The sequence below is a fragment of the Hemiscyllium ocellatum genome, chromosome 8 (genome assembly GCF_020745735.1).
Source record: "Hemiscyllium ocellatum isolate sHemOce1 chromosome 8, sHemOce1.pat.X.cur, whole genome shotgun sequence".
Lineage (NCBI taxonomy): Eukaryota > Metazoa > Chordata > Chondrichthyes > Orectolobiformes > Hemiscylliidae > Hemiscyllium > Hemiscyllium ocellatum.
In genome coordinates this window covers 65,613,133-65,636,938 of record NC_083408.1, presented here as the reverse complement: position 1 = coordinate 65,636,938, position 23,806 = coordinate 65,613,133, and the positions used below count along the sequence as shown (strand labels likewise).

At 38.5% G+C, this 23,806-nt stretch overlaps 1 protein-coding gene across 7 annotated transcripts in view; it reads left to right on the top strand.

Moving 5' to 3' along the window:
- arid4a (AT-rich interactive domain 4A) overlaps positions 1 to 23,806 on the top strand; it is a 157,205-nt gene that overhangs the window by 91,970 nt on the left and 41,429 nt on the right. For all 7 annotated transcript variants that reach the window (XM_060829120.1, XM_060829116.1, XM_060829117.1 and 4 more), the window contains 4 exons: positions 995 to 1,149; positions 13,891 to 13,963; positions 17,511 to 17,605; positions 21,460 to 21,557. In XM_060829120.1, the coding sequence (XP_060685103.1) occupies positions 995 to 1,149; positions 13,891 to 13,963; positions 17,511 to 17,605; positions 21,460 to 21,557 (421 nt within the window). The remainder of the gene's footprint in view (positions 1 to 994; positions 1,150 to 13,890; positions 13,964 to 17,510; positions 17,606 to 21,459; positions 21,558 to 23,806) is intronic.

Genomic DNA, 23,806 nt, shown 5'->3' with positions numbered 1-23,806 from the left:
ACCTTCCAGGTAGTGCATTCTAGATTCCCACGACACTTTGGTTTTCCTCGATTTCCGTCTAAACTCCCCTCCTGTCCTCCTTAAAATTATGTCTCCTTGTTATTGACCCTTCAACGAAGGGGAATAACTGCTTCCTATTCACCCTATCCATGTCCCTTGTAATCTTACGCATCTCAATCAGGTCTCTCCCTCCCCATCTCTTTCCCCCTCCCCCTCACCACCACTATCCCCGAACCTTTCTTCTTCCAGGTAAACAATCTGAGTCTTTCCAGAGTCTTCATTGTAAAGTGATCCAATTCAGGCAACACCCTGGTGAATTTCTTCTGTACCACCGCAACTAGAATCTCATCCATCCATCGGTAGTGTGGCACACCAGAACTGTACACTGTATTCCAGCTGTGGCCGAGCCAAAATTTTATACAGCTCCAACATAACCTGATAATCTATACCATGATTGATAAAGGCAAGCATCCTGTATGCATTCTTAACCAGCCTAATAATGTATCCTGCTTTCAGGGGTCTGTGGACAAGCAACCCAAGATCCCTTATGTTTATTCGTAATCTGTTCATTATCAATTGAGAAGTGAAATTGAACTTGCAAGGAAGGGTTTTCATGGCATCAATGAGGTGATACAGTTTGGCTAGGTTGGTGAGGAAAGAATAGAATACAGATTTAAGAAAATTTGGCAAAAGAACCAGAAGGGTGATTAAGATATTTTTTAATGCATCATGTTACGATGATACAACTTCACTGCCCATTACGGCAGTAGGAATAGTTTCAGCAGTCTCTTTCAAAGGGAGCTTCGCTTAAAGCGTCAGAATATGCAACACAATCGGCAAAGAGTGGCAATGGGACTAATTGGATAGCTATTTTAAAGAACTAGAACAGACATCGAAGTCCAAATGGTTCCTTCTGTCAAGTGCTGTCATTCTATGTTTATCATTTATCAACCAAATTAACAAGACCTAACTTTCAAATGCTGCTTTCCTGTAGCACTTGAAGAAGCTCACAAATTCTATCAACAAAGGATTGTTCCTGAAAGCTGGAAGGTTGATATGAATGTCATCTTAGAATCCTCCAGTAGTGATGAAGAAGAGGAGGAAGAAGAGGCAGAAAATGACGAGGAAGATGAAGAAACAAAGCAAGAGGTAGGCTATATATATAAAGTTTTGTCAATTAAGCAAATTGATACTTTCGGATCTCCATTTTTCAAGTATCATAAGAAATCAGCTGCTTTTTTAAAGAATAGTATATAAATATATAGCTGTTTCATCAATAAAGTGACATTTGTCATGGAATTGTTTCCACTCAGCAACCAAGGTACTTGTAAAGTGGGCGGCACAGTGGCACAATGATTAGCACTGTTGCCTCATAGCGCCAGAGACCCGGGTTCATTTCCCCCCTTGGGCGACTGACTGACTGTGTGGAGTTTGCACATTCTCCCCGTGTCTGCGTAGGTTTCCTCCGGGTGCTCCGGTTTTCTCCCACAATCCAAAAATATGCAGGTCAGGTGAGTTGGCCATGCTAAATTGCCCATAGTGTTATTTGAAGGGGTAAATGTAGGGGAATGGGTCTGGGTGGGTTGCGCTTCAGCGAGTCGATGTGGACTTGTTGGGCCAAAGGGCCTGTTTCCACACTGTAAGTAATCTAATCTAAAACTGAAACAAATTGGGAGTAATAAGGAGAGAGTTCTTGAAACGTTAACTGGATTAAATGTTGACAAATCATCAGGATCAAATGAGTGTTAAAGTATATGGCTGTAGTGATCATGGTTGCATTGATCGTTATCTTTCAACATTCTATAGATTGTAAAATGTTTCTGCAGGTTGGAAAGTAGTAAATGGAACTATGCAATTTAAGAAGTAGAAGGAGAGGGAGAATATTAAACTGTAGACTTGCTGGTTTGCTGTCGGTAGTATAGAAAATGTTAGAATGTATTATAATGGTTGAGATAACTGAATATTTAGAAAAGAATGCTAAAATTGGGCAGTGTTGACATGGATGTATGGAAGAACAATAAAGATTGAAAGCCTATAGAAGTTTCTTAAGAATGTTACTTGTTAGATGGTGAATAAAGGAGGGTCTGTGGAAGTAATGTATTTGGATTTTCAGAAGGCTTTTGAAAAGGCCCCACAGTAAACAAAATTAGATGGATTAGAATTAGGGATAATATACCAGTATGAATTGACAATTCGTTACCAGCAGATAGTCTGAATAAATAAGTCATTCTCAGAATAACGGATTATCACGAAGGTCAATGCTAGGCCCACAGTTATTTGCAATCCATATAAATGATTAAAATATAGGGACAAAGTATAATACATGAAAATTTGCTCATGACTCAAAACTAGTTGGGATAGAAATTGTAATAATGTTTTGGTGGACTTCAAGTGCATTTAGACAAGCTAAGAAAATGTCCAAGAACATGGTAGATGTAATATAATGTGGATAAGTGTGAAATGACACGCTTGGGTAGGAAAAAACTAATTAGAGAATCAGAACATTTCTTAAGTGGTGAGAGATTGAGAAATGTTGGTGTCCACTTGTGTGTCCTCGTTCATGAGCCAGTTAAAGCTAGCTTGCAGATAGAACAGTCAATAAGAAAGGCAAATAGTACAGTGACCTTCAACACAAACATACTTAAGTGCAGAAGTAAAGATGGTGTGTTGTAATTATAGAGAACCTTGGTGAACCCCCTCTGGAATAGTGTGTTCAGTTTTGGTCTCTTTAACTAAGGAAGGATATAGTTGCCACAGAGTGAGTGCAGTGCAAGTTCACAAGACTAATCTCTGGAATGGTGTGATTATTTTATGAGGATAAAGTGAAGAAATGGAACACAACTTCTGTAGAGTTTCAAACAAATGAGAGGTATTTTAATTGAAATTGACAGGATTCTTGTCAAGGGGGATTTAGATCAGCTGTGAATTTAGAATTATTAGAATTCTGTCCTTCAGAGGACTTTTGAAGCCTATTATCATGTACATTCAATACAAAAATCTGGAGACTAATGACACCAAGGAGTGTGGAGAGCACATGATTTTCCTGCACTGAGGTAGGTGATTAGCCATAGAGTATTTTCCATCAATTGGATGCTCAAAAATTTGCTCCTGTTCAAAGTTAGTTTCATCTATACTGTTTGCTAAGCTGAAAATTGCACTGTAGATAGAATTGATTGAAAATTTCGGTTCCAGCAGAAATGGGTGGGTGTTCACTCCACTTCCTGTAGGGTTTCCCTGGCAACATACTGGTGATTTTATCATGAGCATGCTCACAAGTAATTCAAGACTTTGCAGTATGTTGGCAGGCAGCCTGTGGATGTTTGCCATATTTTCAAACCAGCTTTCCATGATCTGAACTTAATATTGGAGTTTTTTTTCTCTCCAGGCCCAAAATGCAACAGTGGAGTTAAGTAATGGCATTCATAGACCAGCTAATTGAATAAGGGAGTTAGAAGCTAACTTTTTTTATTGTACAAATATATTCTGCTCTTTTTTTTGGGTATAGATTGTCTAACTTGCTGAGAAATAAATATTGTATGTCCTGATTACTTCTCCCATTATCATATATGTATATAATCCTAAATTTATGAATTCTTGTCTTTTTAAACATTTAAAAAGAATCTGTGTATTTTTTGTATTGTAACTCTTGGTATCTTTGTATATACAGTAAATGTTTCACTTGCAGTCAATACTTCATACCTGACAGGGTTGTACTTCTCATATTTTAAAATGTAGCCGATGCAAATTGTATCACACACCAGCAACTGTTTCAAATAAAATACTCTAAAGCAGTGAAATTAAAGCTCGGCAAGAGAAGGCTATTCACCTCTTGTTTTGTTTTCTGACCTTTCCCCGAGAGAGAGGTTTCGAATACTGATGTGTAGTTGCTAATTTGAGGAGAAACTGCCTTGGGTATAAATATTTAGGCTGTTATTAACCTAAGATTGCACCAACTATTACCTGCATGGCATATTGAGCGTGGATCAGATCTCTGATGTGGTCTTATTGGTCTTAAAAGGACAGGCCAAAATAATCATGATTGCAAGTTTGCAATAGAAAACTTTATTTAAGGAAGTCCCTTTATCTAATTATGAAATGTAAATATCCAACTGTTTTCATAATCTATTGACAGCTATTTAGTACAATGTTTCTTTCATTAATTATTAAATAGTGCATCCTTCATTTGTCACGATATTTTTTAATGCCTTGAGAGACCTTTCAGTAAAAATTTAATTGCTGTAAATCTGTTCTTGTACCAAGTAGTAACTATTGAAACAAATACAGAATAATAGAAATATGCAACATGAGAGGTGAATTGGCACATTGTTCTCATACTGGTTGACAGGACTTTCCATTTTTAAAATAGTGGTTGCATTTAAAAAGCACCTTTCTGTGTGTGAACATCTATTTGATCATCAGTACATAAGTATTTGATGTTCTGATGACCTTATCTATTTCAACTGATCAATTAATTATTTAATAAAATATGTTGCATTTATCAACTGCCATTTTATTTGCCAAGTGCCTCTGTGTCAAACAACTGGGTCTGAGATAACGACTTCTCTCCAATTCTTTTTCTCCAAACTCAGCACCGTCCATATCAACCTTACACCAATCCAAAACTGAAGAACCCCTGCACCTTTTTTGGATAAGGGCAAGGCAAGACTTAATTTGTGTGAAGTCTTTCACATTCACAAGATATCTCAAAATGTTTTACAGAAAATTCATTTCTTTTGTAGTCACTGTTGTAATGCACAAAATGCAACAGCCAATTTGAAAATGACAAGCTCCCCAAACTGCATCGTCATTGCCCTTGTTTAAATTTTGTTTTACTAAATGGAGAAGATCATGGTGTGAGAAATGCAGTTGAGAGTTTCATGTCTAATATATAACACAACGTTTATCCTTTTTATGACTTGGTTAATAGTACTGCTATATGTGAGCAATGAGTAACAATTAGTGGATTTAACTTGAATTTTTTTTGCAATACATGCATTTGAATTGAATCAATTGTTTCAGTTTCTAAGTGAATCAATTGTACAAGTTTTTGCTCAAATCCTCTTTAAACCACTTGCTGCTCACCTGGAACTTATACCTTCTGGTCTTAGTCACATCTGCCAAGAGGGAAAGATTGTTATGATCTACCATATGTGTGTCTTGCATAATTTGAAAAACATCAATCAAATCCTTCCTCAGCTTTCTCTGCATGATAGCAAACAAACCCAGCCTATCCAATCTCCTCATAATTGAGACTTCCATCCCAGACAACATTCTGGTGAATTTCTTCTGCACCATGTCCATTTCAATCATGTTTTTCTTTCAGGAATAAGTATCATAAACATCTAGTCCATGGTTCATGCAAATTAATTTTTTGAGGTAGTTTTAGCTTTAGAAGATTAATTAAAGTAATTGAAGTTCTGAATTTTTCCATGTTGCCTGACTATCTCAAATAATGGCAGTTGAAAGGGTTCCATGTCTACTTCTGGAGTCAGAGCTAGGAAGATAAATGTAAATTTGAGGAATGTTGCCCTGACTTCATTCAAAATTTAAATTATTTGTGAAAACTTCAGGTCAAAGTATTTAACTTGAAGACAAAAGTTAATTAACCAAATGGTTTGTCAGGTATTTAATCAACCTTTGTTGTCATCCAGATGACTAATTCCAAGTAAGCCTTCTGAGAACTTGTTTGAGGGATGTTTACAGAATGTTTTTAGGATTGGAGGTTAAAGCATCCAAGTTGGTGGGTGTCAGCTCTGAGTTCAACAAGCAGAGAAACAAAGCAATTGTAGACTAGAACGAAAAGTGCTGACAGAAACCAGAGTATTTTTTGGATGGTGACACTAAGCACAAATGTACTGAAGCTCATGTTTTCGCTAAAAAGTCCACAGTTATGAGGTTTTAAAGGACAGTTGAAGGATTGCTTAGCCAAAAGTTAATGGAAGGATCCTTGGGAAATTTCAGTGATTAAAGGACAGCTGGAACACAATGAGAAGTTGAAGTGAAGTTTGAAGGGCTGTGGGATATGTTTGTTTGGTTCTAGAGAAAGTAAATGAACCTTGAAGAGTCTGATCAGACTTTCTGGAGAAAACGTAAGGAAGAAAGGTCTATAATTTAAGTCTGAAGTATGTAATTGTGTTTTTTTGTTTTTTGTTGTAAAACTTGAAGTTTTTATCTAAGAGTGTTTATTTAGTAATGTCTACTTTGCTTGTTTCTGGTATAGTGACATTCTTTTGCACTAAACTGTGGAGTCAGGTGGCATCATTTCTTTCAGATTCTTCTGAATTTCTTTTCAAACATTAATGGTTGGTAACAGAAGTAAACTCACCAGTTTCCCCTATTCATTCCTTTGTAATTTGTTAGAATATAACTTCTTCAAAATTGAGTTGTGGCTTTTTTAGAATTATTTAGGAAGAATGTCAAATCTTCTGTTGGCATTTATGATCATGTACTTACTTGTGGTGAAGTAAAGGCAGTTTGACTCCCTTCATGTGCATGTTTTATCTTGCACAGTCATACCCAGTAAAAGGAACCTCTTAGGATCTTAATTTACTTGCATTTTTATACATGTAAGAGCAAAATATCAGGTCTAGAAAATTTTGTTTACAGCATGTCTCTGGAGAAAGACTTTTTTCTTGAGTCAGAAGAGTAGGATAAATCAGAATCAAGATGCAACACCATTGTGTATTTAAGGTAGGAAACCACTTCATGGCAATTAAATATGATTTGATTAGAAAACCTGAGTCACATGAGCTATTACGACAGAAGACAAGTAGCCTGTGTCAAAGAGACAGAATTTGAGAAATATTTGAAAATAAGAGTAAAATTTGAGAGGTTTGCATTAAATTTGATTCATAAGTAAACAGTTGTGAACTATCAACATATAATTCTACCAGTTAAAACACAAACCCCGTTTCTTAGAAGCCCTACACAACATGCAAACACAAATAAAAAAAGCTAAGGAAACAGTTCAAAAGCATCAGTACACTGGGTTTGATACTATGTATCTTTTGCTTCTCAAGACCGTTGTTCTTCAGTGCCCTCTCTCCAGGTTCTTTGGCTCCTCTGCAGAAGGCACAGGGCAATTGGATACACTAATGAAAAAGACTGAATTATTGGTTAAAAGCAACAGCTTACAGAAACTCGTGGGGGAAAAAAATTACTATTTTTCTTCAGACTTCGGGTACTTTTACTGCAGAGAGGAAGAAACACAGAAGTACTCCTTCCAATCTGGAAAACTTCTGTATCTGTATAGTTTGTACTCACTCACACCGAGCCATCTGCTTGCTCACTCAACTAGCCACCCATTCACTTACCAACTCACCAACCAATGTCCAGAATCCACTTTTGCTCAAATCAATCAGCTACCTGTTGTCAGATGAATCACACTGTGCAATGCCCTGGTGGTTTGCTGTTTTAGCTCCCCTCCCCCACTGCTTGCAAAGCAGAAGTAGGAATGAATTTCACTAAACTGCAACAATCCCCTTCCCCAGTCCTCAGTTGTAAAACAGCTTTGATGATCTTTAGACATACACATTTCAAAATTCATCATTAGCATATTAGTTAGAAAATTTGGTGATATTCTGAATATAATCCCGATTTGAAGGTGCTGGTGTTGGACTGAGGTGTACAGAGTTAAAAATAACACAATACCAGATTATAGTCCAATAGGTTTGTTTGGAAGCACGAGCTTTTGGACCACTGCTCCTTCCTTATAATCCCAATCCACTTCTCCACTAGATTATTCATGACTACTCTTTCCTGTTGAGCTAGTTCCCACAAAGGTTTCCTGCTGCCTTGCAGACCTCCATGCATGGTGGTGTCTTCTGGAACTGGAAGTCAATGTATCCACAGATTGACATGTTCAGATCCTCCAAGCAGCTGCTTTTTACTATACATTATGTAAATACTGACGAAATCTAGAGCTGAACAGGCTGGGGCTGTTTTCCCTGGAGTGTCAGGCTGAGGGGTGACCTTATAGAGGTTTACAAAATTGTGAGGGGTGTGGATAGGGTAAATAGGCAAAGTTTTTTCTCTGGGGTCGGGAGTCCAGAACGAGAGGACGTCGGTTTTGGGTGAGAGGGGATAGATATAGGAGAGACCTAAGGGGCAACTTGTACCACCCTCTGCATGAACAATTGCAACATTTAAGAGGCATTTGGATGGGTAAATGAATAGGAAAGTTTGGAGGGATATGGACTGGGTGCTGGCAGGTGGGACTAGATTGGGTTGGGATATTTGGTCAGCATGGGCGGGTTGGACCAAAGGGTCTGTTTCCATGCTGTATCTCTCTCTGACTCTATGACTATGTCTCTGAAGTGCGTAGAAATATGGAAGGTAAGAGTAGGAGGAGGCCATTTGGGTGAAGAAATGACTACTCATCTCTGTCCTAAATGGTCCACCCCAATTCTTCAGACTGCTCCCCCTGATTCTGGACACATCCTCCCTGCATGTACCCTATCTAGTCCTGTTGGAATTTTATAAGTCTCTGAGATTTTCCTCCTGCTCCAAACTTATCTGAACTCCAGCAAAAACAATCCTAAGTTCAGTCAACCTCTCCTCAGATGTCAGTCCTGCCATCCTCAGAATCAACCTGGTAAGCCTTTACTGCACTCCCTTGAGAGCAAGAGCATCCTTCCTCAGAAAAGGAGACCAGAACTGCACACAATATTCTCGGTGTGGCCTCACCAAGGCCCTGTATAACCGCAACAATACGTCCTTGCTCCTGTACTCAAAACCTCTTGTTTTGACCATGTTTTTTGTTATCCCATGCCTTCAAGTCCATTGTTACAACTTTGTTAAAACTCTTTGCTGATGAGATACTTACTTCGTCTTGACTGATAACATATTTATTGTAGACCTCTTCTCGGAATTCTGAGTGCTTGTTATCCTTTACTCTTGCATCCTTGAATTTGATTTTAATTTGAGAAGATGGATGGTCGAACCATCAAAATTGTTGTAAAATAATAATTGAACTTCTACCTCCAATGCTGATAATAACTACTTACAACTTTTCAAAGCAAAATATTGAAAGGAATACTGTATTGATAAGATTGCTTAACATGAAAATGCACTGACTTTGCAATAACTGCCTTGTTATATTCCATATCCAGTTTTATCTCAGCCAGTTTCATTGATGGCCTGTTTCAACAGTAAGGATATTTCACTTGGTGCTATGTTTGGGCTGATAAAATGGTTTACCCCAGTGATTTTACAGGGAATTTTTTTTTTTAGTGATTTTAACATGTTGTCATTACTAGACTTGAAACAGATAGGACTCTCAAATTCATTAGACGACAATGTTGAAACTTAAAGAATTTAGGCAACATTTTAACCAGTCCACTGCATGTAGAAAGTAATTGAATGAAATTGTGACTAAAGCGTTGACTCCACAGCTGAAATTTCTTGTTATCAGTACAATTCCCTCTGCCTGATCATATCACCATCTTCTGCTGAAACTTCCATACCGTGTGTCATTTTAAAAATCTTGTCATTCTGGTTAGGACAGTTTTTCATAATGGCATTTTAATGTACATTTTAGAACACCTGTTGGCCATATCCCAGACTCTGTGGTTCATTTTTCTGTCAACAGTGCCTCAGTTCCTGTTCTGTTTTCATTACCAGAAGTGTCTCTGTCTTTGCTTATTTTAGATATGATGATTCTTTCTATTGATGTTTTCCACCTGTACCTAACTAGTTTTATCACATTTTTAATTCACTTCTGAATTTTCCTTTCTCTGTATTACTGTTGTGTGTCCAATTTGAAATATAAAGGCCATTGGGAATGAAATTTTCCCAGGATTTATTTTATTCAGGCCCCTGATATCTGTTCTAAAAGAATCTTTATTCCTGAAAATCTAATTCCAGTTATATACTAGTTGTCTATACAGGTTTGATACCTTAGCACAATCCAACAATTTAAAGACATGCACTAAGCAAGGAATCCCCAACCAGCATTTTTGCAATTATGCATTTATTCTGCTCAATTGGACATTGTTCATCTATGGAATATCAATTCTGCTGTCAAATGACCACTTCTCATTTGCACCTAGCAGATCATCTTTCTTATAAATTTTGTCCATAAATGTTCATAACATTTCCAAACATTTCTCAGAGTCTAGTTATTAAGTCTTTAACTCTGAGAAGACTTTACACCTGATCTTACTATGAGTAGGAAGTACAGTGCCAAGGCCAAACCTTACCTTTGCTTCTTGTCAAACATGTTTGATATATCTCATATTGAGTTGGTTTTCTCCCATTGATTGTAACATTTTATTTTGTGCAACATCTGTGCAAAATCATGCCCTGACAGTTTGCATTTGGTTTTAACTGTTCCTCTACAATGTAACTTTTATTGCAATCTTCTGACTGAAAAGAAATTAGAGTTTCTGACCTTCACCTTTTAGACGGCCATCCTCCACAGCCATTGTCAACTCATAACCAAGCTTGTGGGTGAGATGGAAACTAAGACATGTTTATTTGTGGATAGACAGCTCCTCGGTTACGGACACTTCCCAGTCACCCTGTTCACAATGTTATTGCATACCTCTGGAAAAGGTGGGACTTGAACCAAAGCCTCTTAGCACAAAGGTGGAGATACTGGCACTTCACTTCAGGAGGACATCTGTCCCCCCTTTATATCTAACCAGTCAATTAATAAATCATTTGATTCCAATCCCTTATTTAACCATTTGTTATAATAACATGCGCCACCCTCACTTCCCCTTCATTGCTTTTTGTGCTTCTGTCTCTTCAAAACTCCTTTTGCAGTCACCTCCTCCTAATTTTCCTGTCCCAGTGTCATTTTCTCAACTATCTTCATATTCCTTAATGTCATTAGTATCCAGAAATGTATCAAGTTCTATCATGTGCATGCTCTGTGATTGCGTTTATACACTTCACCTGGTACAGAGAAATAAAAGTTTCACCACCATCTGAGTGAAGAGGCTCCTCATGCTGTCTTAAATGGTCTAACCCTTTATTTGGAGATGATATACCCTGGTTTTAGACTTAACAGGTCCCCGGATGGTATCTGTATCTGTGATATTGTGCCCTGGAAGAATTTTGTAAGTTGCAATGAAGATCATTTCTTAATTGTTCTAAACTCTAAGAATTACAGACCCAGTCTGCTCAATATCTCCTCATCAGCAATCTTATTATCCAGGGATTAATTTGGTACACCTCTGTTGTATTTCCTCTGTGGCAATTGTATCACACTCTAGTTCGAGGCCAAAACTGTTCAAGCATTCCTGGAGAAGGGCTTTTGCCTGAAATGCCGATTTTCCTGCTCCTCGGATGCTGCCTGACCTGCTGTGCTTTTACAGTACCACATTAATCTAGACTCTAATTTCCAGCATCTGCAGTACCCATTTCTGCCAAGCATGGTCTTGTCAAGTCCCTTTATAACTGCAGAAAAGCCAACAAACCACCTGCCTTTCTCATTACTTGCTGCACCTGCATGCTAACTTTGAATGAAGCATGAACAAGGAGAAGCACGTCCCTTTCCACATCCGTACTTCCCAGCTCCTCATTGTTCCATAAAAAATTATTCTTTTTTCTTATTTTTTCTACCAGAGTAAATAGCCTCATACTTATTCACACTATTTTCTATCTCCCATATTCTAGCACATTGTCTTAGCGTATTCAAGGCCCCTTGAAGCCTCCTTGCATCCTCCTCAAAATTTACATTCCCATCTAATTTAGTGTCATCAGCAAATTTGGAAATTTTACAATTTACCCCAAATCTGAGTTACTTATAGAGATTGTGAATAGCTTTGGACTTAACTCTGATCTTTGCTATGCCATCCTGAAAATGATCATTTATACCTATTCTCTGCTTTCTGTCTGTTAACCAATTTTCAGTACATACTGGCACACTACAATGATTCCATGCACATTGATTACTGGCCTGTGCAGGATTTTTATCAAAAGCTGAGAGTGCGGTGTTGGAAAGAAACAGCAGGTCAGGTAGCATCTGAGGGGCAGGAGAATCGACATTTTGGGCATAAGCCCTTCAAGAATTTTGGCTTATGCCTGAAACATTGATTCTCCTGCTCAGATGCTGCCTGACCTTCTGTGCCTTTACAGCACCATACATTCAACTCTGATCTTCAGCATTTGCAGTCCTCGCTTTCTCCTTTTATCAAAAGTCTTATGAAAATCTAAATAGCTGAAAGGCTGATATAAAAGAGAATGTAGAAAAAGAAATTTTCATGATAAAATGCATTCACATAAGTCACCAGTTCACTGATTGTCTTTCAAAAAGAAATCTTTGTGATTAATAACTTTGTGGTCCAAGCAAACAGATATTTTATTATTGTTTCTTTGACTTGAAAATCCTGTTTGTGTGTTGTAAAAGTTTTGATTTAAAGAGAAGACAAGAATCTGTGAATGGCTTATCTAAAGATGCAAAGATGAAAGGAATTGATGGATTAAATACCTTTAGCACATACAAAAAAACATTTTGGACATTGGTTGGGAAGGAGAAGCTATATTTCTGAAAATGAACCCAATGTTTATAGCAACATTGCTGTCTGCTTTCGTACTTCATCATGTGACTTCAGAATAAATGATAAAAGGAAGTTGATCTTGTGGATTTGCTGAAGTCATGGAACTTTGTAACAAAATATCTAGAGTTTCAAGAAGGTGCAGGTTTAGGGCTCAGGTTATGGTGAACATTTGGCCACATTTATCCTGTGGGTCAGAGGAAGAGCGAAAGTTGCTAAATGGATGTTTGCAATTTTTGATGGGGAAATTCAAGGACTTGCTTTGTTGTCAGAGTGACTATGGTTTAAGAAGTTGGTTTGTGATGGAGAGAAACTGAGATTAGTTTTACATTCCAGGATGGCAAACAGTTTTAATGATGAAAGTTGTCGGTTGTTCACCAGGTGCTGAATCCAACCACTTTTATAGTGACATCACTCGAAGACTGAGGTGAATTATACAATGTCAGAGAAAGCCATTTGGTAAATTTTGTCTAACCTTACCTGTTGAAAAACCTTCACATTTAGTTTGCTCAGTAATCCTTTCCACATAGGTTTGCATCCCTCATTGTCTCTTAAAAATTTTTAGTTGACTCTGTTTCAACCACTCTTTCAGGTACTTGGTTCCAGATTGTAACAATGCACTGCTTCTCAGAAAAAAAACCGTCTAAGTTCCCATAGATCTTGTGTGTGGGCACATTGGTTGGCTGGATGTGCACTTAAGGCTAACCACGTTGTCTTATCCGCTGTTAAAAGGAAAATTACAGCACTTTGCTGTAATCACCAAACAACTGCATTTGGATGAGGTACTCAAGAAGAAGAAGAAAATTAATAAATTTATCTACAACATTTGTATTAAGGGTAAATCAGGTAAAATTCTGGATTAGTGGTGCTGGAAGAGCACAGCAGTTCAGGCAGCATCCGAGGAGCAGTAAAATCGATGTTTCGGGCAAAAGCCCTTCATTAGGAATACCTCAATCAGGTAAAAGGATGGAGAATTTTTCAAAATTGTAGAAGGTTTTCTTATTCAACTGCTGAATTATATTCCAAAGCCTGCAAAAGTATAGCTGGCTGGTACACATATTGGGAGAAAGTGAGGACTGCAGATGCTGGAGATCAGAGTCATAAAGTGTAGTGTTGGAAAAGCACAGCTGGTCAGGCAGCATCCAAGGAACAGAAGAGTCGACATTTTGAGCATAAGCTCATCCTGATGAAGAGCTTATGCTTAAAACATCGACTGTCCAGTTCCTCGGATGCTGCCTGACCTCCTGTGCTTTTCCAACGCCGCGCTTTTTGACCCTGGTACAGATATTGGCATTGTTAAATTTGTGAAGACCCTATCTGCTAATATTTGCTCATGTTTTCTGATTGTAATTCTTAATCTGACTAGACAATATCTGTCTCTTTCCAGTCAGAAGAAGAGCTTGATCCAGAAGAGAGGGATAACTTCTTGCAGCAGCTTTACAAGTTTATGGAGGACAGGGGTAAGGACTGCTTGAAAGCTGAAGTTGGCCTTTGACCTATGAACCGATTTCTAATTTAACACAAGTATTAATGATATGAATGGTAAAAATAAGTAATCTGAAGTTCTTTAAACTAGAAATGAAAATTGATATGGGCTTCAATAAGGCATTTGATAAGGTTCCCCATGGTAGGCTGATGGAGAAAGTGAAGTCGCATGGGGTCCAGGGTATACTAGCTAGATGGATAGAGAACTGGCGGGGCAACAGTAGACACAGAATAGTAGTGGAAAATGGAGACCTGTAACCAGTGGTGTTCCACAGGGATCTTTGCATAGACCACTGTTGTTTGTGATATACATAGATGATCTGGAGGAAGATATAGGTGGTCTGATTAGCAAGTTTGTAGGTGACACTAAGACTGGTGGAATAGCAGATAGTAAAGGAGACTGTCAGAGAATACAGCAGAATATAAATAGATTGGAGACTTGTGCAGAGAAATGGCTGATGGAGTTCAAGTAGGCGGCCTGTCTCCCCAATATAGAGGAGACCACATTGGGTGCAACAGATACAGTAAATGATGTGTGTGGAGGTGCAGGTGAATTTGCGACGGATATGGAGGGATCCATTGGGGAGGTGTGGGCGCAAGTTTTGCACTTTTTGCAGTTGCAGGGGGGAGGTGCCAGGAATGGAGGTTGGGTTGGTGGGGGTTGTGGACCTGACGAGGGAGTCGCGAAGGGAGTGGTCTCTCCGGAACGCTGATAGGGGTGGGGAGGGAAATATATCCCTGGTGATGGGGTCTGTTTGTAGGTGGCGGAAATGACGGTGGATGATACGATGTATCCGGAGGTTGGTGGGGTGGAAGGTGAGGACCAGTGGGGTTGAGTGGTCAAGAAGGTATATGGCATGCTTTCCTTCATTGGACAGGATATTGAGTACAGGAGTTGGCAGGTTATGTTACAGATGTATAGGATTTTATTATAACCACTTGTATCTTGGTTAGAGCAAATTATTAGGGGTCATGAGTTCAAAGTGTGAGGGGAAAAGTTTAAGGGAGATATGCGTGGAAAATTCTTCAGAGGGTCGTGGGTGCCTGAAACATGTTGCCAGCGGAGGTGGTAGGGGTGGGAACGATAGCATCATTTAAGATTTATCATGACAGATACATGAATGGGCAGGGAGCAGAGGGATACAGATCCTTAGAACATAGGCGGCAGGTTTAGATAGCGGTTCTGGATCAGCGCAGGTTTAGAGGGTCAAAGGGCCTGTTCCTGTGCTGTAATTTTCTTTGTTCTTTGCTCTAACCAAGACGCAAGTGGTTATAATAAAAGCCTTCAGTGGCTTTAAATAAGTTACGCTGTGGACTGTCTTTACTCAGTCGATAAACTCTGTCAGCATTTCTTTGTTACAAACTTGCAGTACAGTGAATTTCAGTTGGGATGTTAAACAACGTTCCATGAACAATTTTAACAAGTGCAGAAATTCACTGACAAAATGTAATTCTGAAGATGGAGTTTAATTTAGAGAAATGTGATGCCGCACATTTAGCAGGACTTGTACACTTAATGGTAAGGTCTCAGGAGTGTTGCTGAACAAAGAGACCTTGGAGTGCGGGTTCATAGCTCCTTGAATGTGGAGTCGCAGGTAGACAGGAGAAGGCATTTGGTATGCTTTTCTTTATTGGTCAGGGTGTTGAGTCCAAGAGTTGGGAGGTCATGCTGCGGCTGTACAGGACATTGGTTAGGCCACTGTTGGAATATTGTGCGCAATTCTGGTCTCTTTCCTATCGGAAAGATGTTGTGACATTTGAAAGGCTTTAGGAAAGATTTAGAAGGATGCAAAGGTTAGGGCTGTTTTCCCTGAAGCGTCGGAGGCGAAGGGCTGACCTTATTGAGTTTTATAAAATTTTGACGGGCATGGACAGGATAAATAGACAAAGTCTATTCCATGAGTTGGGGGAGTCCAGAACTAGAGGGCATAGGTTTAGGGTGAGAGGGGAAAGATATAATTGAGACCTAAGGGGCAACTTGTTCACGCAGAGAGTGGTATGTGTATGGAATGAGCTGTCAGAGGAAGTGGTGGTGGCTAGTACATTTGCAACATTTTAAAAGGCATCTGGATGTTTATATGAATAGAAAGAGTTTGGAGAGATATGGGCCATGTGCTGGCAGGTGGGACTAGATTGGATTGGGATATCTGGTCAGCATGGACAGGTCGGACCGAAGGGTCTGTTTCCATGCTGTACATCTCTATGACTGAAATGCGTAAACCTTTCGATCTACCTTTACAGCCTGTGTTAACCAATAATGTATATGTATTTGAGTTATTGCATATGATCTACTTGTGTTGTCCGTTGTGAATATAAATATTTCTCACATATAAATAAGGTAAATCACGTGAACGGCAGAAATGTGACAATGTATTTTGATCATACGCATTCTTCCTGCAAAATTACGTGTGACTCCACAAAGTAGCTTATGAAGTGCTGCACAGGCCTTTTTCTGTGAGAAATGATGCTTATGCAAATAAATGTAATGAAATCTTATAACAACAAAATGTAAAAGTGATGTGTTGGTATGACATGATGGTATACAGATTTCCGCTTAATCTTCTGGCATTGTGCAAAGATTGAGGTATTTCTGTTGGGTGATAATTTACAAACATAGAATTGGAAGGCTATTCAGACCCTCAAGCCTGCTTTGCCATTCAATAAGGTCATTGTTGATCTTATTACTCTAAATTCCCATCTTCCCCTTTCACCTTTCATCCCTTACCTACCAAGATTCTGTCTGCCTCTGCCTTACAAATATACAAGGACTGTGCTGCCACTACTTTAGGGAAGGAAGTTCTGAAGACACTCAACTCTCTATGACTTTGTTTTTGAAATAGTCTCCGCATCACTGTCTTAAATGGATGACTCTTACTTTGAAATCGTTAACCCTTGTTCTCAATCCTCCCACAAGACGAAATATCCCTCGTCAGGACCACTCAGGATCTCGTATATTTCAATCATGTCGCCTGTCACTTTTCTAACCTCCAATGGAATCAAGCTTAATGCGTCCAACATTTCCTTTATAAGACAACCTACCCATTTTGAGTTTTCGTAGATATTCTTTACTGCTTCCAATGCACTTATGTCTTTAAATAAGGAGACCGATATTGTTTATAGTGCTCCAGATGTGGTTTCACTAACGTCCTGTGTAACTGAAGCAAAACCTCCTGACTGTGGTATTCAGTTCCTCTTGCACGAAATAACATATCTTATTACCTTTCCTAATCACTTGCTATGCTTGCAGAATAACCTTTTACAGCTGATATACAAGGACACCTAGATCCTTCTGCACAGCTCTGTGAAATCTCCTCATTTATTTAACTTTTTTTTATTCTAACTACCAAAATGGATAATTTCGTACTTTCCCACATTGTGTTTCATTGCCAGATCTTTGTCCATTCAATTAACCTACATATATTGCTGTGTAGCCTTGCTTTGTTCTATTCCTGAATGAATTTCTTAATTGTGAAGTTGCTTCTTTGTATTTGAGCCATGTAACTAGTTAATCTTTTTTTCTAGGCACACCTATCAATAAACCACCTGTACTGGGCTACAAGGATCTGAATTTGTTCAAACTTTTCAGACTGGTGTATCGGCATGGTGGCTGTGACAATGTGAGTTGCCCTCATTTTTTGATACTGTAACAGAAAAGTGATATTTTCTTCACTTCCAGGAACAGAGCAATGTCACGAGTTTATATTTTGCATTCAGTATCAGTTGAGTGTTTTTTTTAAAATTGTATATTTTGTACCAAGGTTTTGTGTTCCAAGTTGTTCTGAGTTATTTAAACTAGCAAATAGAGTTTGTAAACACATTCTCATCTTTTCATGCATAGGCACTGTTTCATGTGTGCAGTTGTAGGTAGATCAGGGATAGGCAGCCAACTAGGGTGGTGAGACAAGATGTTCCGCCTACCTCCCTATATTGTATGAGGAGAGCGGGGTGCAGGTTGCTGCTCCGGGCTGTTGGCGCAATTGGCAATGAGTTAGCAAGAACATCCCAAGCCTAAAATGGCCATGGGACCTCGAGATCATAGGCAGGAAGAGACTTATTGCAGGCCTGGTGTCTTAAGAGACAGGTGGGAATGTATATTACATGGGGCAGATATAGTGCCTGCTGGCAGTTGTCATGGCTTTGAATTATCAGATGATTATTAAATTAGTCCCACTCCAGCACTCATCCCTCAACACTGCAGTTTTTACCATTTTGAATTTTCAACCAATTTGTTTTTGAAAGTTATTGTTCATCATAATTGGCTGTAGAAACTTCCCCAATAATTTTTGCCTTTGCTTTTTATTATGTTGGTTAATTTAAATATTTTTCTTCTGGGTGTTGTTTCTCCCTGCTAGTGGAAACAGCTTAGCCTTATTTAGATCGGACCCTGATTAATTGTGCACATATCTGTTATGTTTTCCTTGCTTTCCCTGCTCTAAACAGAATAATTCAGCGGTTCTCTTAAATGTGCTATCTTAATGACAGACAGATGAGTCCTAGTCAGTATTTAAGGTGGTGATACTAGGCTTTACCAGTTTTGAAAAGATTTGCAAAGAACAGTAAACTTCTATCAGTTGAATAATTGTGTGGATGTTGTTCTGTTTTGCTTTGTATCAATTTCATGGTATAAAGCATGCACAAATGAACCTTTCGAAGTTGCAGTTCACATTTTACACAATCACTGTGTGACATTCATAAAAGCCATGTTTAAAGAAGAAACACTGCAATACAGTTCAAGATCCTAATGATCTTGTTTTTAAACATTTTACACAGGTATATGAATAGGCAGGGAATAGAGGGATGTGGACTTTTGTGGGTAGATGGAATTAATTTAGAATGCATCTTGCTTGACATAGAAATGGTGAACCAAAGGGCCTGTTCTCATGCTGCACTGTTGCATATCTATGTTTGTGACTCTTTTTGTATTGTACGTTTATTAGAAAGTACCTTGAAACCTCAGTTGTGTTGATGGAAATTTATGATCATACAGATGGACATGATTGAATAATATGTCCTGAATGAAAGTGGCTCAGCTGGTCTTGTGTCAGCTTTTGATGAAGTAGAAGTTATTTTACTTAGATAGTTTGCCTGATTTGAATCTTGCAAGTTGAAAATTACATTTGATTTATATTGTTCAGTTTTATCCCATAAGTTAATTCCCAAAGGAAAACATAGTAGTTATTGTGGTTAAAGATGTTTTCATTCTACCGAGTTTAAGGAGTGAATAGTTATGACTATTGTTTTAATAATGTGCATTTCCTTTCCATTGTTTTCCTTCCATTGGCACATAAGTATTTGTTTCAGTATTTGGATTCTGTGGCACTGAATACTGTAATGTCTAACTAGTTAGCATTTTACCACAGGAGTTGAACATTAAGTTGTTACAGAGACACTTGAGATAACTGGCTTCTTTGTTAGCTTATTAGCTCACATCAAAATGCTACTAATTGATTAAGATGACATTGGGATGGCCCTGGCCAAAATGGCACTAAAACAGAAATATTTTTGGCATTAAATACACATATCAACCCCATAATAGAGTCATAGAGATGTACAGCACTGAAACAGACCCTTCAGTCCAACTTGTTCATGCCGACCAGATATCCCAAACTAATCTAGTCCCACCTGCCAGCACCCAGCCCATATTCCTCCAAACCCTTCCTATTCATATACCCACCGAGATGCCTTTTAAATGTTGCAAATGTCCTAGCCTGCACCACCACCTTTAGCAGCTCATTCCATACACGTACTACCCTCTGCATGAAAAAGTTCCCTTTTGGTCCCTTTTCCCCTGGATGTAGGATTGCTCGCTGAGCTGAAAGGTTTGTCCCCAGACGCCCCGTCACCATACCAGGCAACATCCTGATGTTACCTAGTATGGTGATGAAATGTCTGCATACAAACCCTCCAGCTCAGCGAGCAAACCCACATCCAGAACCTCCACCTGAGCTACAAATCTTGACAAAACTTGCTAATATCTTTCCCCTGTCACCCTAAACCTATGCCCTTGAGTTCTGGACTCCCTCACCCCAGGGAAAAGACTTAATCTATTTATCCTATTCATGCCCCTCATGATTTTATAAACCTCTATAAGGTCACCCCTCAACCTCCGAAGCTCCAGGAAAAACAGCCCTAGTTTATTCAACCTCTCCTGATAGCTCAAGATCCTTGTAAATCTTTTCTGAACCCTTTCAAGTTTCACAACATCTTTCTGATGGAAAGGAGATCAGAATTCCATCTCCAAAAATCCACCAGCCCCAACTCAGAACAGCACTATATGAGCCAACTTAAAATGGGGACTAACTGAATCTCAAGCATCAGGTGAGCACTTCCATGAATTGAAATGCAACCTCACAGAATATCTGTACATCATTACTTTGAGATTTAACAGAGTCCCTTGATAAGAAACTTCGTTTATGGGATAAAACACAGGCCCTATCTTGCCCTTGTGTCCATTGTTTCATCGAACAGTTTAGGAACATATTTTTGAAAAGTAACAGCTGAGATGTGTGACATTTCAATATCTGTTATCAACTAATTTTGAATCACACTCTACTATAACCTATTTGTAGTGTTTTCTTATAACTATTTTGCAGCGATTGAACTGATTCAGTACAAACGATCAAGAATAATCAGAGCTCCCTTTTCATGTTTTGGTGATGTTTTTGTATTCAGCTAGAGAAGGAATTGGCGTAAAATAAATTTAAACTAACTGACCTAAGATTTGGAATTTGCGAAGTACTGAAACTTTCCAACTTTTTCATGCATTACAAATCATATGTGAGATGAGCACAAAGGGACATGAATCAAAAAGCTGTTTAAATAAATATTTATGCTTCAGTGATTGTTCCATTGTAGCTGTACAGTCTTGAATTGCCAAAATACTCTGAATGTTTTCTCCTGTCCTATAATTGGCTGTACTTGAATTCCTAAATTAATTGACATCACTGCTTTTTGCTTTCAGCAAAATATGGCATGCAAATCTTATTGCACTGCAGTATTGAAATTGTGCACATGAAATAAATTTAAATACATTAAAATTTCTCATGTTAATTGGATAATATTTAAATGAAAGTTAGGTGGAAAATTTAAAGCTGCAATCAATGTATGTCGTTGTATTAATCCATGACTGATGTGTGTCTGTGGTACATTTTTGGCAGTTGTATATATTTAAAACTCAATTTTCTGTGTAAATTACTTAATGACACACATTATTTTAACAACCTTTCTAAAGTTCCCACCGTTCTTTAAAATCTCTCAACAGAGTTACACATGCAATTTTATAACTGGAAATTCTCAATTCATGATTAAAGCAATGTGACAAATTATTCTTAATTTATTAGAATTGATTGTGTTAACTCTGTTCTTGTAACTGTAAACCTAAACAGAATTCCATTAATGAGGAATTTTAAATTGTTGCATTTTTTTCCTGATGTCTATCTGAAATATAGTTACTAAATTCTGCTTTATGTAGATTGACAGTGGTTCTGTGTGGAAACAAATATACATGGACCTTGGCATTCCAATTCTGAACTCTGCTGCCTCTTACAATGTAAAAACTGCTTATAAGAAGTAAGTAGTTTTGATATATACAGAATACTTCCATTCAATTTGCTCGTTGGCTTTTTTTATTGTTTATATGGTGTATGACCGCTATAATTCATTTTAAAATCTTCTTGGAAGACAGTGAATTTTCACACCTTCATGTTCGTATTTCTTCTTCAATCCTCTTTTGTGGCATTTCCATGAATAGGGCAGGCATGGTTACAGATGTTTGAAGCAAGTATTGTAATTCAGAAGAAACTCGTGCTTCTATAATCTATTTTGCAATGTACTAATATTCTGAAAAACACAGTTATTCAGAACTTTATTCATTTGGATTCTGTTCAAAATAAAACGCACTATCTCCATTTATCACTGAACAACATGACCCAAACCACAAGTTGCAGATTCTCGAACATTTTCTCAATTTCTTAGTTGCAACTTGTTAATATGGAACGTGTAAATCCTTTCCATTTCTCTGTGTGGCCAGGACAGACTGAAGAGGTAAATGACCAGGTAACTTTCCTGATTCCACAAACTTATATATATAATTCCAAGAATCTGTTTTAAGAAAAGTGTCACCAGACTGAGTGCTGATAAGGGGTAAGTACAATAACTGGTGTGATTCTCCGTGGTTTTTTTAAAACAGAAATGTGTATATAGTCGCTTGAGGCAACTGTCTTATCTGATGAAAGGTTAACACAGGGCAAAGGTATTTTCTAAATGTGCTAGGATTGCCGTTTGAAACTGTTCTGTGCTCAAGATTCTGCTGCCTGCTACTGGCTGACTTTTTTTTTATTGTGCTGATATGAAATAATACAGGCATATAAAAGGAAAAGAAAGTAAGAACACAAGAGTAATCTCTTTCTTCTAGTCAAGATTTTGTCGTGTATTTAGTTTATCAAGATACTCCAGTGGGTCAAACCTTGCTCACTATGATTCAAAAATGTGCTTTTACTCACCAATTTGTATTGAACCCAGGGCATCTTCCTTGGCTTAAAAAGGAAGTTGAATAACTAGACCATGGCATTGTCTATAAATGCGAAACATTTTATGAGAAACAATGTGCATTTATATAGCATCTTTTATGTCTCCAGATGTCCCAAAGCGCTTTACAGCCTGAAGTGTTTCCAACCATCTTCAGACAGAAGTGCCAAGTGGATGATCCTTCTCAACCTCCTCCTGAGGTCCCTACCATCACAGATGCCAGTCTTCAGCCAATTCGATTCACTGCACGTGACATCAAGAAACGGCTTAGTGCACTGGACACAGCAAAGGCCATGGGCCCTGACAACATCCCGGCTATAGTGCTGAAAACTTGTACTCCACAACTAGCCGCACCCCTAGCTAAGCTGTTCCAGTACAGCTACAACACTGGCATCTACCCGACAGTGTGGAAATTGCCCAGGTATGTCCTGTCCACAAAAAGCAGGACAAATCCAACCCGGCCAATTACTGCCCTGTTAGCCTACTCCCGATCATCAGCAAAATAACGGTAGGAATTGTCAACAGCATATTCAGATGGCATTTACTCATCAATGGTCTGCTAACTGATGTTCTTTCTGGTTTCCACCAGGACTGTTCAGTTCCAGACCTCTTCACAGCCTTGGCCCAAACATGGACACAAGAGCTGAATTCTAGGTATGAGGCGCAAATGCTCTTGACACCAAGGCAGCATTTGACTAAGTGTAACATCAAGGAGGAGCCCCCAAAAAATCTATGACCATGGTAGTCAGAGGGGAGAATTCTCTTAGTGACTGGAGACATACCTGGCACAAAGGAAGATGGTTTTAGTTGTTGGAAGTCAATCTTCTTGGCCTCAGAACATGTTTGCAGTAGTCCTGAGGTCAATGTCCTAGACCCAGCAACTCCAGCAGTTTCATCATTCTCTTTATCTTGGTCATGGCCAACATGTGGCTGACAGTTGTTTTAATCAGTTGCATCTCTTTTTGCAATTCTTTGGATAATACAGCTTCATATGCCTCTATATAACAACTTGGATAACATCCAGGTTTGTGCTGATACGTGGCAAATAGCATTCATTCCAGGAAATGGCCATCTCTAACAAGAGAGAACCTACTCACCTTACAACGAAATTCAGTAGCATTATTATCATTGAATCTCATCATCAACTTCCTGGGGGTTATCTTTGATCATACTGCACTAAGTATTTCAATGCCAAGGCTGTTGATGCAAGTTGAAGGACCATGCTGTGCCTCACTTCCTGACTCCTGCCCAAAGCCCCTCTGTCATCAGCAAGGCACAAGTCAGGAATATTC